This window comes from Gobius niger (assembly GCF_951799975.1).
Source record: "Gobius niger genome assembly, chromosome: 22".
Taxonomy (NCBI): domain Eukaryota; kingdom Metazoa; phylum Chordata; class Actinopteri; order Gobiiformes; family Gobiidae; genus Gobius; species Gobius niger.
Genome location: NC_136873.1, coordinates 13756555 through 13773266, shown reverse-complemented (window position 1 = coordinate 13773266; position 16712 = coordinate 13756555). Strand labels below are relative to the sequence as shown.

At 44.8% G+C, this 16712-nt stretch overlaps 1 protein-coding gene across 1 annotated transcript; it reads left to right on the top strand.

The window, feature by feature from the left end:
• The first annotated feature begins 14587 nt into the window (after positions 1 to 14587).
• Positions 14588 to 16241, top strand: LOC306981743 (tubulin alpha-1B chain). The gene is made up of 3 exons (XM_079581376.1): positions 14588 to 14833; positions 14916 to 15064; positions 15136 to 16241. The coding sequence occupies exons 1-3, from the start codon at positions 14713 to 14715 to the stop codon at positions 16114 to 16116; spliced, it is 1251 nt and encodes a 416-aa protein (XP_079437502.1). The 5' UTR covers positions 14588 to 14712; the 3' UTR covers positions 16117 to 16241.
• Positions 16242 to 16712: the final 471 nt, after the last annotated feature.

The window sequence follows — 16712 nt, the reverse complement described above, 5'->3', positions numbered from 1 at the left end:
CGATCTACCAACTGCACCACCGTCGCCCTATTTTATGCATAAGAATTGCCAAAATCTAAATATTGGGATTTAGGATCAGGCAGGGAAATCCTGCCTGATCCTAAATCCTTCATTTTCAGACGGTAAAATTTGCCCATCCCTCTTTAGTTGGAGAGGAAGTGTTTTTGTCCTTCAGCTTGGTCCTTGTTCAGATACTCTAAGAATAATTTATCCATCCATCCATTTTCTTCCCCTTTATCCGGGGCCGGGTCGCGGGGGCAGCAGTCTCAGCAGAGATGCCCAGACTTCCCGATCCACACACACCTCCTCCAGCTGTTCTGACCCCGAGGCGACACCAGGCCAGCTCGGAGACATAGTCCCACCACCGTGTCCTGGGTCTTTCATGAGGCCTTGTCCCACTAGGACATGGAGGAGGATCCATGTCCTAGTGGGAAGGGTGCGCCCAGCCACCCTGCGAAGGAAACTCATTTCGGCCGCCTGTATTCCCGATCTTGTCCTTTCGGTCATGACCCAAATCTCATGACCATAGGTGAGGGCGGGAACGTAGATCGATCGGTCAATCGAGAGCTTTGCCCCGACCCAGCTCCCTCTTCACCACGATAGACCGATACAGATACAAGAATAATTTAGACCCAGTTAAAGGGGCTGTATGGAAGTTCTCACTACTGCCATCTCAGGTCATACGTGTAACTGCACCTTCTATATTAAGCTCGTGCATGACGGCACTTCAGACCCGAAGTAACAACCTTTTGAGTGACAGTGCAGGATTTTAGAGGCAGTTGTGGTGAACAGGCCTGAGCTGATTCTACACATGAGGACACGGAGGAACATGTAGGGGGAGGAAAATACAGAATTTTAACATTTTTAAACTCCGTGTAGTCCCTTTAAGCTTTGGATCATACAAATACAGTTCAGATGTGGCTCTTTATAAAACGCTCTCATGTGATATGTGGCATGAACATTTTGAGACCCGCTTACAAAAAATCCTAATCTAGAACGTCTCTGTCACAGGAACAGGAGTCAGTGTTCATTATATGGTCACTGCATAAAACACTTTACACAAGGTTAAACTGTTAAGTCTGCATTTCCTAAAGGACCTGGGGTTTAGTTGCTAACAACAAAACCAGTCGTCGTCCTGGAGGAGGATGGTCCTTAAAGAATGCAGATCTGTGCAAACAACCTTTTCATTGTAAATGTCATGTGGACCTGCTGTAAGAACCTCTGCGGTGTTTCCCCTGAGAGCGGACACTTTGGACAGGAAGTGCGCACACGTCTGGTCGTAAAGGAGTGTAAAACTTGAATGAATTAAGGTTTATTCAGTTACAAAACATAGAACAAAATATACGTATGTGCAGCAAGTTCATTGCAAACAAGGAGGGTAAGCGATGTAAGCTGAAGCCGTGGCTTATTATGCCTCTCCTCGTTACAGAAGAACATCTACCCATCAAAATGGAGGGAAAAAATGTGTATATATCTGTATATATTTTCTAGTTGACTTATAGTAGTTTACACATTTGTTTGTTTGTTGCTTTGTTTCAATTTATGCACAACAACTATACACAAGCTTATCTTAACCAATTTTTGTTAAGCATCCACATATTTGTCAAAGATGTTGGTTTAATTTGGTCAAATCAGTGCTTGATTTTGGATCGTTTTCTGGCCACATCAGCAATTAGTTTGTGAAGTTTATCCACAGATACAATTACACATTACAGATGTTATTAATATATAAAATAAACGACTAATCAGAGACCCCTGCGGCACCCCTAAAGTTACTCTACGTACTTCTGATTTCTAACCGTGAGTGAGCGCATCCTCTAAAACCAAACTGCTCTAGTTTCTTCATTAACAATTCATGATCTGTGGAATCGAAGGCTTTCTTTAGGTCGACAAAACACTCAGAGTAAAATACTTTTTGTCTAATGCAGATGCTTAATCAACTCATTTAATAATTGAAGTGGATCGACCACTCCTGAATCCATATTGATCGTCACTTAATAACATTAGCAATAGCATTTTTCTATGAAACTATCTAGGCTTTTAAGAAAAGGTCTTTCCAGTATTTTTGAAAATTGGGAAAATAATGAGATTGGTCAATAACTTGAATAAAAATGACTGTTACCACTCTTATAAATTTGAATAATGTTTGGAATTTTCATTTGATCTGGAAACTTAGAATCAGAATGATGGTTTTGTGGTCAGCATTGCTGCCTTTTGGGGATTGTTTACAGTGCGTAAGTTCAGTTATGTAAATCCAATCCATAATGTAAATGTCTTGAGATGTTGCTCCAATATTTCCACATTGAGTTCTTTCTGCATGATGTCATCTATTTTGTGAAGTGCACCAGTCCCTCCCACAGCAAAACCACCCCACAGCATGATGATGCCCCCCCCCCCCCGTATTTCACAGTTTGGATGGTGTTCTCAAACGTGACAATGGTCATTATGGCCAAGAAATTTTTTTTTTTCCGTTAATATGTCTCCATAAATTAAAGAGACTAGAGGCAAGTTTTATACTCACTACTGCCACCTCAGGTCTTACCTGTAACTGCGGTTTCCATATTAAGCTCATGCATGACGGCACTTCAGACCCGAATTAACACCTTTCTGAGTGACGATTTTAGAGGCAGTTGTGGTGAACAGGTCTGGGCTCATTATACACATTAGGACATTGTTGGAACATAAAGGGGGAGGAAAATACTTAATTTTTTAACATTTTTAAACTCTGTATAGTCCCTTTAAAGTCTTTATCCTTTTTTGGCTTTTTGATGTTTCTGTTGGAGTAAGGGCTCCTTCCTGGCAGAGGACCCTCTCAGCACATGTCAGTACAGGACTTGTTTCACTCGTTCAGCATCTTCACCAGGTCTTTTGCATTGGTTCTCGGGTTGATCTTCACACTTCAGACACTGCACGTTCTACTCCGGGACACAGAACCCGCCTTCTTTCTAATCTGATGACTGAACATTTCCATCAGTGTTTGAACCAACGAACCTGGACCTTCACGCGTCTTGAAATTGCACCCAAGGCTGAACTAGACTTGTTCTTCCAAGGCCATGACATCATCATGTGGGCATTTTAAAGCTAGTAACTCTAGTGGATGAAAACTAAACCTAAAAAATAAACGGTTATTCTGGTTTCATGTCAGACGGTGAGATAAAAAGGCAAATGTGTGTTTTTTACAGGGATCGGACGAGAGGAACTGAAGCTCCAACAAGCCCTGGGTCTCTCTGGCCTGTCTGTCCATGGGAGTGGATCTCTCCGTCTGTGGTTCTCCCCAAGATTTGTCTCTTCTCCCCCTGGGTTTTGAGTTTTTCCTCGCCGTGCTGGAGAATCAAAGGACAACGATTATCAAATTAAATAGCACTTTTTCCAATAAAACATTTGTGGATTCTCCTTCAACATTACTGACGGGACAGAGCCATGTACAGTGCCTCTCGTAAGTATTCATACACCTTGAACTTTTGCACATTTTGTCATGTTTACAACCCTAAACATAAAGATTTTATTTAGATTTTTTTACTGAACGTTCCCACACAAGTAACCGACAACTGTGAAGTGAAAGCTAAATGATACATGATTCCGTTATTTTTCAAAAAATAGAAAAGTGAAAAGTGGGGCTTGCATAAGTATTCATTCACAGCATTTTCTGAGTGCATTAAATTGCCTTTAAAACATTCCTAATGACTCCAGAATGTTCACACCTTGGCCTAACCATTAAATAGAGGCCACCTGTGTGTAATCTACTCTCAGTATAATTTCAGCTGTTCTTTTAGGCCCTCAGAGCTGTGGTCTGTATTGGTCACTAAACAACATCATGAAGGCCAAGGAGCACCAGAGAGGTCAGGGATAAAGCTGTGGAGAAGTTTAAAGCAGCGTTAAGTTATACAAAGATTTCCCAAGATTTAAACATCTCCCGGAGCAACTGTTCAATCCATCATTCAGAAATGGAAAGAGTAAAGCACCACTGCAGACTTACCAAGACACGGCTGTTCACGTAAACTAACAAACTGAACAAGGAGAACACTGGTGAGAAATACTACCAGTGCAAAAGTTCAAGGTGTATGAATACTTTCGAGAGGCACTGTAATCAATAGATGAACAGGGACGTCAGCACATTCTGAAATGGGCCCGTCGGTTTCCAACAGCAGCAGAGAACATCACACAAAGCCCTCAGCTACAGTGGACTAGAATAGCACGAACAGATGGTGGATGTGCTTCATCACAGCGCAGGTGTCAAATTCTCTCGGAGATGCGGCAGTGAGAGGCCCAGTGCGGACATCAGCCGCGCCACGCCCTTCTAAGATTCCCCATCCTCCATCGCTGCTCCAGTGCCCAGCTGCCCGGACCCTCCCGCGTCAGCTGCTCTGCGGGATGACTCTGAGCTTTTTTTTTCAATTAAAGATCTCCGGGCGGAAAGCCATGACTCGCTTCCTGCTTCAAAATGTACCGCCAGAAAGCTTTCAGACAGCGGAGTGAGCTTGATATCGGATCATGCGATGCTCTTTTAAACAAGTATCCAAAAGGAACATCCGTGACATGCTGACGAGGATAGGCCTGGGTACCAGTGTGGTATCAGAAACAAAAGTTAAGGTGCTACCGGTATCGAAAAACTCTAAAGCAGGTACCGAATATATTTAGTGACCCAGTTCTGATGCCTGTGGGTTCAGAGACAGAATTTAGGGAAGTGACTTGGTTGTTTCAGCTCAAATCAATAGGCTATATGCACAGTTTCCCCACGTGACGTCTTCCTGGACAGTCAGCCAGACGCAGCACTTCCTGTCGCTGGTCGTTTACGTTCACAATTAGCAGGTTCCCACAAAAAAATAGCGATAGCTCAGGATCTGGTTAAGGACAACGAGTTACTGATGGACAGTCACAGCAACGTATTACAAACATCATGTTCGCTGTGAATCCAGCACCCAAAGGAAACGCCAGCTGTCGTAAGGTAGGAGCTTTTATCTTAGAGCTAAAGGCTAGTGTTGAAAAATGATAATATAACATGTAAACAAGTAAATATTATTTAAACTACTAACAGGACGATTCTTTTTTGCGCAGGCTCGTTCAAAACTTTGCGCTAGTTTTATTTTTTATTTTGTTAGCCGCGTTAGCTTCAAGACAAAAACATCCACCGTTATGAACACGGAGGTTTCCTCCAGTGAAGTCGTTGCGTCTCACGTAATATTTTTTAAACTGCTCCAGTCACATCCGAACTTTTACTCGCTGTCCTTTACCAAATCTTAAGCTATTGCTTCATTTCTGTGGGACCTGCTAATTTTTAATGGGAAGAGATGACAGACAGGAAGGACAGCCTCTGGCTGACTGTCCAGGCGGAAATCACGTGGGGTCACTGTGCATATAGCCCATTGTGAAAGAAATAGTCTTTAATGGAATACATCCATCCATCCATTTTCTTCCACTTTTCCGTTTCCGGGTCGTGGGTGCAGCTGTTGGAGCTGCTCAAATCACACTGCACCAGCCCCTATGGCTCCTCCTGCAGGTGGTGGGTCCACAGAAGGACGGCCTCACGATTAGACGGGCCTGTTGGTCTCTCATAAGGGGCTTCTGAGCCGCTCTTTGTCTGACCCGTCACTGAGGACCTGTTTGCCCTGGGAGACCCCGACAATCAGGATCATTCGGGCGCTCAAACCCCTCCACCACGTTAAGATGGCGGTTCTAGGATACAGTACTCATGTTTGTTTTATTTCAAGACTATTTACATTCTAGATTCTCACCGAAGGATTTAATTTATGAATGAACTCATGGAATTATGTTTTAAACAAAAAAGGTTCTTGAAAATCGACATTTTCTCAATGAGCTTCATGATGGCGTCATTTCTTAGTAAACAAACATGGCAGCGGCATCTGAAGAACTCTTTGTTTCTGGAGTGAAGAGCAGATAGAGTTTTACTAGAGCTAGAACTAAAAGTAGTGAATATTTAAGATGGAAAGAAACATCGTAATTTGAATTAATGCGAAACTAAGTCATTACCTTTACCTTGCCTGGGTCCCAGCCAGAAAATCCACCTTTCTCAAAACTGGGAATCTGCTATTTTGGGGGTTTTATAATCAGGAAACTGCTGATGATCAAAGACAAAACTGGAACATTTAAAACTCCCGATAATAACCGGGAAACTCGAGCCCTTGTAAACACACTCAATGACAACCTTGTTGGAAATAAAAATAAGCCAATACATGAAAAGTGTTTCCTTTTGACCAGCGGTTCTCGACGACAAATATTTTTTTACTATAGGTATCGGTAGGGCTGTGCAATCAATTGAAATTCGATTACGATTTCGATTACAACAGTAAACGATTACAAAATTAGCATAATCGCAAAAAAACGATTATAATTTTTTTTTTTCAATTTTTTTTTTTTTCAATTTTTTTAATTTTGGTCACTTTTTTGATGGATTTTTGTCACTATTTTTGCTGGATTTTTGTCTTTTATCTGCTGGATTTTTGTCTTTTTTTTTGATGGATTTTTGTCACTTTTTTGATGGATTTTTGTCTTTTTTTAAATGGATTTTGGTCACTTTTTTGCTGGATTTTTGTCATTTTTTGCTGGATTTTTGTCATTTTTTTGATGGATTTTTGTCACTTGTTTGCTGGATTTTTGTCTTTTTTTGATGGATTTTTGTCACTTTTTTGATGGATTTTTGTCTTTTTTTGCTGGATTTTTGTCACTTTTTTTGATGGATTTTTTTAAAGGCAACAAATAATCGTTTGAATAATCGTGATTTCAATTATGACAAAAATAATCGTGATTATTATTTTTTCAATAATCGAGCAGCCCTAGGTATCGGTAAACCAAGTATTGTTAAAGTACCAGTACCATCCCCTCTGACACGGCCCATTATCCTGTAGTGTTTTCATACCACTGTTAACAATAGACTCAGCCCCAATTAAAATTCTAGTGCTCTGCTGTTGAGTTGTCATCTGAAACCCAGCTATGTGCAGTATGTCGGACGCCTTCTGAAGTATATTTCTGAAGTACAAGTCTGTCATGTTGACCTGTAGACATATAAACCAGTTTGACAGGATTATGAGTCAGGTTGCGGTCCTGAAAACATTACATTGGCTTCCAGTCGAGCGTCGGATTGATTTGAAAGTTTTACTTCTGGTGTGTAAGTCACAGCATCGGCAGAGCTCGGAGTTTGTAAATTAAATGTTTAAAGGGACTAGATGCAAGTTAGTCATTTTGTGCTCACTACTGCCACCTCAGGTCTTATGCGTAACTGCAGCTCTACATTAAGCTCATGCATGACGAATTAACACCCTTTTGACAGTGCAGGATTTTAGAGGCAGTTGTGGCTCATTCTACACTTTAGGACATTACCAGAGCAAGTACGGGGAGGAAAATAATACATTTTAACAGTTTTAAACTCTGTATGGTCCCTTTAACCTGATTGGGACCATAAAGAGTTTAAAATTGTTAAAATGTATCATTTTCCTCCCCCTACTTGCTCCACGCATTTTGTACACGTTGCCTTGTGTACAAAATGCGTGGTATAAATAAACATGCCTTGCCTTGATTGAAGTTTCTATATTTTATGTTACAGACTTTTGTGCAACATAAAATATTAATGTAGCTTTTTCTGGGGCAAAGCTCTCGATTTACCGATCGATCTACGTTCCCGCCCTCACCTATGGTCATGAGATTTGGGTAATGACCGAAAGGACGAGATCGCGAATACAAACGGCCGAAATGAGTTTCCTTCGCAGGGTGGCTGGGCGCACCCTTCGAGATCGGGTGAGGAGCTCAGTTACCCGGGAGGAGCTTGGAGTAGAGTCGCTGCTCCTTCACGTCGAAAGGAGCAGCTGAGGTGGCTCGGGCATCTGTTTCAGAGACTCCTGGTTGCCTCCCGCGGGAGCTGTTCCAGGCATCATGGAAGGCCCAGGGCACGCTGGTGGGACTATGTCTCCGAGCTGGCCTGATGTCACCTCGGGGTCAGAACAGCTGGAGGAGGTGTGTGTGGATCGGGAAGTCTGGGGACCTCTGCTGAGACTGCTGCCTCCGCGGATAAACTGGAAGAAAATGGATGGATGGACATTTGTGTATAGTTTTGGAACCATAAGAGCCGTGCCCTTTTTGGCTTTGGAATCTGCTGATTTTTGTCTTTCAAACAAGCCTCCTGCCGTCACAGTTCAACACTGACACATTTAGAAGCCTCATACACAGCATTATAGACGATATTGTTTCAGCTGGGGTTATTCTGTTATTTTTTTCATTACTTGTTTTCAGTATTGCTTGTGTTCTCCTGACTTGTCTCTAACATAAATGATCAGATGGATTTCCCACATTCTACACTCTAAAACCTCCATATTTCCAAATGTGTGTCATCAGACTGAATCCTCCTTTTAACGTGACGCGTGATTGGAAAAAACCAAGGCTGATTCACCCCCCTCTCTCTCTCTCTCTCTCGCCTCTTCCTGTGGAGGCAGAAATGGTCCCTCAGAGACTGGACCACGTGATCGTCCCACTGCATGACATCACTGCAGAGAAACTAGGACACAAAGGGGAGGGAGGGAGGAGGAGGAGGAGAGAGGAGAGAAGGAGACTGCGTGTTTGGGCGTTTCCCCCCATCGCCCCGCCATCATCAGCAGCAGCAGCAGCACGGATGGAGGAAGCCATTTTAACCATCATCTATAATGCAGCAGGTGAAAGGCCTGAGAACAATGGCAGGAACTGATTTGGCAGAAGACCCCGGGAGCATGCGATGTGTATATATGGGTTTAACTTATGAATATTAGCTTAGGATGTTCTGTTTTAGAAGCATTTAAGAAAAATAAAACCTTAAAGCTCCTGCCTTATGTGTCCTCCTTTGTGCTTTCTTTAACAAGCTCATCTCGTATTGGTTTAGCCTCCTAAGCCCCGCCTTAAACGAGCACATGTTCTCCAGATCGGCTTTGTTCAAATCTAAAAAAAAGAATAAGAAGAGCGACAAAAACACGACCAAAAAAGTGACAAAAAGGCAACAAAACGGGCAGGAAAATAGTGACGAAAAAGCAAAAATCAGGCAACAGAAACCTGACAAATAAGCAACACAAGCGCAAAGAAAACGGGTGACACAATAGTGATGAAGAAGCAGTAAAACGGGGAACAAAAAAGCAACAAAAACACAACAAAAATGCAACAGAACAGCGACAAAAATGCAACAAAATGGTGATGAAGTCGGCTGTTTTGTCAAGTGATGAAGAAGCAACAAAAAAGCGACAAAAACGCAACAAAATAGAGACAAAATAGTGAAGGAGAAGCAACAAAAACCTGACAAATAAGCAACAAAAGCGCAACAAAACAGAGAACAAAATAGTGATGAAGAAGCAGTTAAACAGGGAACAAAAAAGCAACAAAAAAGCAACAAAAAAGCAACAAAAACACAACAAAAAAGCAACAAAAAAGCAACAAAAAAGCAACAAAAAAGCAACAAAAACACAACAAAAAAGCAACAAAAAGCGACAAAAACGCAACAAAATAGTGATGAAGTTGACTGTTTTGTCAAGTGATGAAGAAGCAACAAAAGAAGCAACAAAACAGGGAACAATATAGTGATGAAGAAGCAGTAAAACAGAGAACAAAAACACAACGAAAAAGCAACAAAAACGCAACAAAATAGTGATGAAGTCGGCTGTTTTGTCAAGTGATAAAGAAGCAACAAAAAAGCGACAAAAACGCAACAAAATAGAGACAAAATAGTGAAGGAGAAGCAACAAAAACCTGACAAATAAGCAACAGAAGCGCAACAAAACAGGCGACACAATAGTGATGAAGAAGCAACAAAACAGGGAACAAAATTGTGATGAAGAAGCAATAAAAACAGGGAACAAAAAAGCAACAAAAACGCAACAAAACTGCAACAAAAAGCGACAAAAACGCAACAAAATAGTGATGAAGTCGGCTGTTTTGTCAAGTGATAAAGAAGCAACAAAAAAGCGACAAAAACGCAACAAAAAAGCGACAAAAACGCAACCAAATAGAGACAAAATAGTGAAGGAGAAGCAACAAAAACCTGACAAACAAGCAACAAAAGCGCAACAAAACAGCCGACACAATATTGATGAAGAAGCAACAAAACAGGGAACAAGAAAGCAACAAAAATGCAACAAAATAGAGACAAAATAGTGAAGGAGAAGCAACAAAAACCTGACAAACAAGCAACAAAAGCGCAACAAAACAGGCGACACAATAGTGATGAAGAAGCAACAAAACAGGGAACAAAAAAGCAACAAAAACACAACAAAAAAGCAACAAAAATGCAACAAAAAAGCGACAAAAACACAACAAAATAGTGATGAAGTCGGCTTTTCTGTCAAGTGATGAAGAAGCAACAAAAATGCAACAAAAAGCGACAAAAACGCAACAAAATAGAGACAAAATAGTGATGAAGAAGCAGAAAAACAGGGAACAAAAAAGCAACAAAAATGCAACAAAACAGGCGACACAATATTGATGAAGAAGCAACAAAACAGGGAACAAAATAGTGACGAAGAAGCAGTAAAACAGGGAACAAAAAAGCAGGTCGGGCGGGGCCAGGTAATGGAGGAGCTTCCACTGAATGCGATATTGAACGGGGAACCAGTGGAGTTGTTGGAGATGTGATGGAGATGAGTGTTGGGACGTCCGTAGAGGAGGATCTTGAAGTAGTCGAGTCCGGAAGTGATGAATGCGTGGATGAGGATTTCAGCTGTTGATTGGGTAATGGAGGGGCGGAGGAGGGAAATATTACGGAGGTGGAAGACAGATGTTTCAGTGATGTGGTTGATAAGTGTTTTACATGAGAGGGTGGAGTCCATAATGATGCCGAGATTGCGCACAGAGGCGGAGGGAGCGACACCATGACCGCCGATAAAAGGGAAAGTTCTGGACAGAGAGGAGTAGAGCTCTGGGGCCGGTGATGAGGAGTTCTGCTTTATTGCTGTTGAGTTTGAGAAAGTTATTGTCCATCCAGGTTTTGATGCAGTTACCGATGGTGGAGAGGAGAACCGGGGTGATGGATTTGGCGGAGATGTAGAGTTGGGTATCGTGAGTGTAGCAGTGGAAGTGGAGCCCATGGCGGAGGACGATCTGACCGTAGATGGTGAAGAGGAGGGGCCCGAGCACCGACCCTTGGGGGACGCCACGGGTGATTGGGAGATCTGCAGTTGTGGACAAAGAGACGAAGTGGTGGTGATGGTCGGAGAGGCAGGGGGTGAACCAGAGGAGCGCTGTGGCGGAGATGCCGACTGATTGTAGACTGTGGAGGACGGACCGTTGTGTCGAGCGCTGTTTCTGTTCTGCGGTGGGAACGGAATCCGGATTGAAATGTTTCGACGAGATGAGAGGAGTGGAGATGTCGGTGGAGTCGGGTGATGAAGCCACGTTCCAGAATTTTTTTGAAAGTAGCGGGAGATTTGGAGATGGGTCTGAAGTTGTCCAGGTTGAGGCCGGGTTTTTTTCAGGAGGGATGTGATGGAAGCAAGTTTGATCAGGGATGGGACGGATCCAGGGAAGTGGGTGTGTAGTTTTTGAGGAGGGGAGCTGGGATCAAGCTGGCAGTTGGAGAATTTCATGGTTGAGAGTTTGGTGGTGTCAGAGGGAGACAGGGGAGAGAAAGAGGGACGGCTATGGAGTGTGGGTGGAGTGATGTTCAGAGGGAGGAGAATGGAAGAATGGAAGTGGATGCAAGTGAACAGTGTATAGCATGGATTTTGGTATGATAGGATGACAGGAAGTTATTGTCCGGAGCGAATGTTGAAGTGATATTGTCACTTTTACAAATTGAGTCAATGAGTTTGAGTAAAAGTTGGACCGGGCCGTTTTGAGGGCGGAGTTGTATATATGGTTGTAGCGTGCTTTTAGACTTGGGCATGGACAGTGACACCGGATTTCCTATGGAGCCGTTCAAGTTTCCTGTTTTGTCTTTTGAGAGTGTGGAGAACTGGGGTGTATCGAGGGCCGGAGGTGGAGAAGGAGACTGTGGCTGTTTTGAAGCAGGAGGAGAGTATGCGCTTGAAAGAAATTGTAGGAATTGCATGGGATGTGGAGGAGAGAGATGGGACAAGATAAGATAAGATAAGATCAGATAAGATGATACTTTCTGAATGTTATTGTTCTTGTGTGTTTGGTGGGAGTCGGGGGAACTATGTCCAGGGTAATGGCCAGATGACCTGGAAAATGTGAGGTCGGTCCAGGGGCTGGACTGGCCACCGGGAGCCCCGGGAGTTGGGGCCCGTCAGACCAGATGAGAGATCAGGCCCATAATAGAAAGTTCTATTGATGTACTTGTGATTATTTGGATGCAATTACGCAATTCTATCAGTAAATGGATCTGACGCTTTTATTTCCCCCCCTGTTGGCGCTGTCTTGAGTCAAGGTTCTCAGATAATCTTGTCTATAATGAGCAACGGGCCTTGGATGTAACGTTACTCAAGCCCCTGACATCATATTTGCCAATGTAAGTGAAAAGAGTTTATTGTAAGTCCCTCCAAGACCCACAGAACCTCAGGCCTCTATTCTTTATACATTTTAGACAAATGTATGCAAAGGAGTGCGTGTTGGGTGTTGTCAGGTGAGTCGCCCTCCAGCCCCTCGTCTCAGTGCACGCAGTTTGGAAAAACAGTAGATTCTGATTTCCATTGAAAGGATTTACAATGTTTTTTGCCTTTTTGGGACTAACATTCTCACTCTACACCTTCTTAACTCCACGGTAAGTTCTACCATTTCATTTCCTAACACTACAACGTGATCATTTGGTCGGTTTATTTGTGTTTAGGAACCCCATTAATGGAGCGCGCATTTGAAGATTGCTCAGTAATTAAACAAATGTTCCAGCAAGTTGTAAACAACAGGATTCATGTCGTGAATGCTGTGAATTTGGCAGAAACGACATGCGGCTATTGTCCTCGGTTATGTAGCACATACTGTGTTAGTTCAAGGGCCCTCCCCCCATGTAGCACCAGGCCTAGATCAAGCTCCAGTCAGGACAATGCCGTGTAGACCTAAATTATCTCCGAACTGGGTGAAAAACCATGTACGAAGCATAAAAGACACATGATTCAGATGCGATATTAAAGCGTGAACTGAACAATCTCCTGCTAAACGGAATCATCTTCGACTGCAGATGATCCCGGGCACCATCTGGTTGTGAACAATTCAAATAGCCACGTTTAATATCGCTCCACGTGATGATCGAGTGGCAGAAGAATCCAAAGATCCATCCATGAAGCGCGCAATTTGTCTTCCCTTTTGTTTGCCCTGACTGAGGTTGAGCAGTAGGATGTCGCCAAATGGTGGCAGCAGTAGCACAGGCATCCTCTCCTTCTTTTTTCTGCAGCAGCAGCAGCAGCAGTAGCTTCACTCCCGCTGCCTGCGCGGTATAAATGCGCAAGCGCCGCCCTCTCATTCACCAGTTGTTGCATCGACCCCGCCGGGTACAACACGCAACGCACCACACGCCGTTTTTACTCCGCTTTTTTCTTCGTTTTTTCTTCCTCTCCTTAAACCCCTAGCGCCAAAAAATGGTGAGTGCTTTTCTCGTTTCCAAAGCGTTGCATTAAGGGGATTCGGGCACCGTTTTTGGGTCGGAAAGCGTCAAAACCGAACCGGCGTGACGTTTGTGGCGAGGACGTCCTTTGATTTGGGGGGGAGAGCGAGGCGTATTTACTGCTCTGTGGGGTGTTTTCTGTCAGTGAAGGGTCTCTTTATCATCATTCCTCTCGGTAATTGTCGATGGTGGACGCGGATGAGGCGTGAGTGTCACCGCGGAGAGGATGAGAACAATGCGTCGGCGGTTTTGGAGCTGCAAAGGCGCACGGTCCAAATCCAATCCCTCGCGCCCAGAAATTACGCACGGTTTCTGGAAGCTGTGCCGCTGTTATGTAATTTGTGTTCACATCCAGGGCTCGGAAGGGGAATCTTTGCACCTTACAACACGTCTTTTTGCCGGTTCGTGGATAGGGGAGGGGCTGAGTTGGGTGGGGATGGGAAGATGGCACGGATTGCACTGCGTAATCATGTTTTATTGATATGATGGAACGATGATTAGCCCGATTTGTGGCCTTTGTTCATCCTTAGACACGGGCTCGGATTTAAAAACACAACATGTCATAAGCATTTTCAATGATTTAGGAAAAACAGCGTGTTTATTTACGTTTTCCCGATGATTTCTGGCCTGCGGTGCTTGCGTGAAGTGCGCAAAAACGCATCTGTATCTGGTTGAAAACACCAAACACACGCGGTTGGCATTAAACATGTCATTGAAGCTTTCCACTGCGCGGAATGTTCTGGATTAGCCTCGTGCACGCGTATGTAAATGACTGTGAGTCGCGGGTGCGCGCTGGCAACGACCGCAGAAGGGAGGATGGAGATGGTTAGGACAGAAAAGAGGAAAAAACAAAACAAAGAATTGAATAACAAAAGGCATCCGCGCGGAGGAGTCTGGAGGCTGCGCGCGTGAGGGGGGTTGGTTGGCTGTGGATCCCCCGCAGACTGAAGGGAGGTGCCTCTCATCGTGCGCCGCTGCCCCCCCACCGATAGAGGGCGCGGCTGTCATGATCGATCATGTCGGCTTGAGACTGAAATTTCACCTGCGACCTCTGAGTGGACGTTAATGAATGTGCGCTCTCTGTCCCGCAGCGTGAGTGTATCTCCATCCACGTGGGCCAGGCCGGTGTGCAGATCGGTAACGCCTGCTGGGAGCTGTACTGCCTGGAGCACGGGATCCAGCCCGATGGACAGATGCCCAGCGACAAGACTCTGGGAGGAGGAGACGACTCTTTCAACACCTTCTTCAGCGAGACGGGGGCCGGGAAACACGTGCCCAGGGCTGTGTTTGTGGATCTGGAGCCCACGGTCATCGGTAAGTCGAGAGTATAATACTTCATCAATAAAAATCCCAGTTGAAGAGTCCTGTAATAAAATTAAACTGGTTGTCTCCACAGATGAGGTGCGCACTGGCACATACAGGCAGCTGTTCCACCCAGAGCAGCTGATCACTGGGAAGGAGGATGCTGCCAATAACTACGCTCGCGGTCACTACACCATCGGCAAAGAGATCATCGACCTGGTGCTGGACAGGATCCGCAAACTGGTGGGAGAACGGTCTAACTGTGTGTCTCAGCTCATTGTGATGTTCTCCTCTAAACTGTGTGTCGTCCACAGGCCGACCAGTGCACCGGGCTGCAGGGCTTCCTGGTGTTCCACAGCTTTGGAGGAGGCACCGGCTCTGGCTTCACCTCTCTGCTGATGGAGCGTCTCTCCGTCGACTACGGCAAGAAGTCTAAGCTGGAGTTCTCCATCTACCCCGCCCCCCAGGTGTCCACTGCTGTGGTGGAGCCCTACAACTCCATCCTGACCACCCACACCACCCTGGAGCACTCCGACTGCGCCTTCATGGTGGACAATGAGGCCATCTACGACATCTGCCGCAGGAACCTCGACATCGAGCGTCCCACTTACACCAACCTGAACAGGCTCATCAGTCAGATCGTGTCCTCCATCACGGCGTCTCTGCGCTTCGACGGAGCCCTCAACGTAGATCTGACGGAGTTCCAGACCAACTTGGTGCCCTACCCTCGTATCCACTTCCCTCTGGCCACCTACGCCCCAGTCATCTCCGCAGAGAAGGCCTACCACGAGCAGCTGTCCGTGGCCGAGATCACAAACGCCTGCTTCGAACCCGCCAACCAGATGGTGAAGTGCGACCCCCGTCACGGCAAATACATGGCCTGCTGCCTGCTCTTCCGCGGTGATGTCGTGCCCAAAGACGTCAACGCCGCCATCGCCACCATCAAGACCAAGCGCACCATCCAGTTCGTGGACTGGTGTCCCACCGGGTTCAAGGTGGGCATCAACTACCAGCCGCCCACCGTGGTCCCCGGAGGAGACCTGGCCAAGGTGCAGAGGGCCGTGTGCATGCTGAGCAACACCACCGCCATCGCAGAGGCCTGGGCCCGGCTGGACCACAAGTTCGACCTGATGTACGCCAAGAGGGCCTTCGTGCACTGGTACGTGGGAGAGGGCATGGAGGAGGGGGAGTTCTCCGAGGCCCGCGAGGACATGGCCGCTCTGGAGAAGGACTACGAGGAGGTGGGCGTCGACTCCATCGAGGGAGAGGGAGAAGAGGAGGGAGAGGAGTATTAAATGCAAAAAATAAAAATGAAACATGATCTCAAAGGCATTCCACCCAAATGTTTGTCAATTTTCCTCGAAAGTGAAGTCTAAATGTCAAGATTTGGCCATGATTGAAATAAAAGTGACAAATGAGTGATGGTTGTGTCTTCGTTCTTTACACATTCATAGCTTTTATAGAATTTGGGCTAGATGTTGGTCTGGGGCAACATATTAAATAACAGGTCTATGATGAGCAAAGACAGTCTTCAGGGATAGGGGTGGGTGCCATTAAACGATATCAGCATGGCATCTATACTATCGGTATCAAAATAATACTATCGAAAGCAGGTATTGAAAAAAAACACCTTTAGTTCCAAGTTTCGATGAATGATGGTCCAGGGACGACATTGAAGGATGGTTGATTAAGTAATTCACATTTAAAAGGTCTTTTATGAAAAAAGTTAACATTATTGTTCAGTTTTTGTGGTTCTAGATGACAAGTATTCAAGTATTGGTATCGAAAAGAGTATCGGTATGTTCAGGAACAGAGCAATGCCACGAAGTAAACCACAGATTTCTCCTATGGAAATGTATGGAAATATAAGTCACGCACACAGGGCTTGACA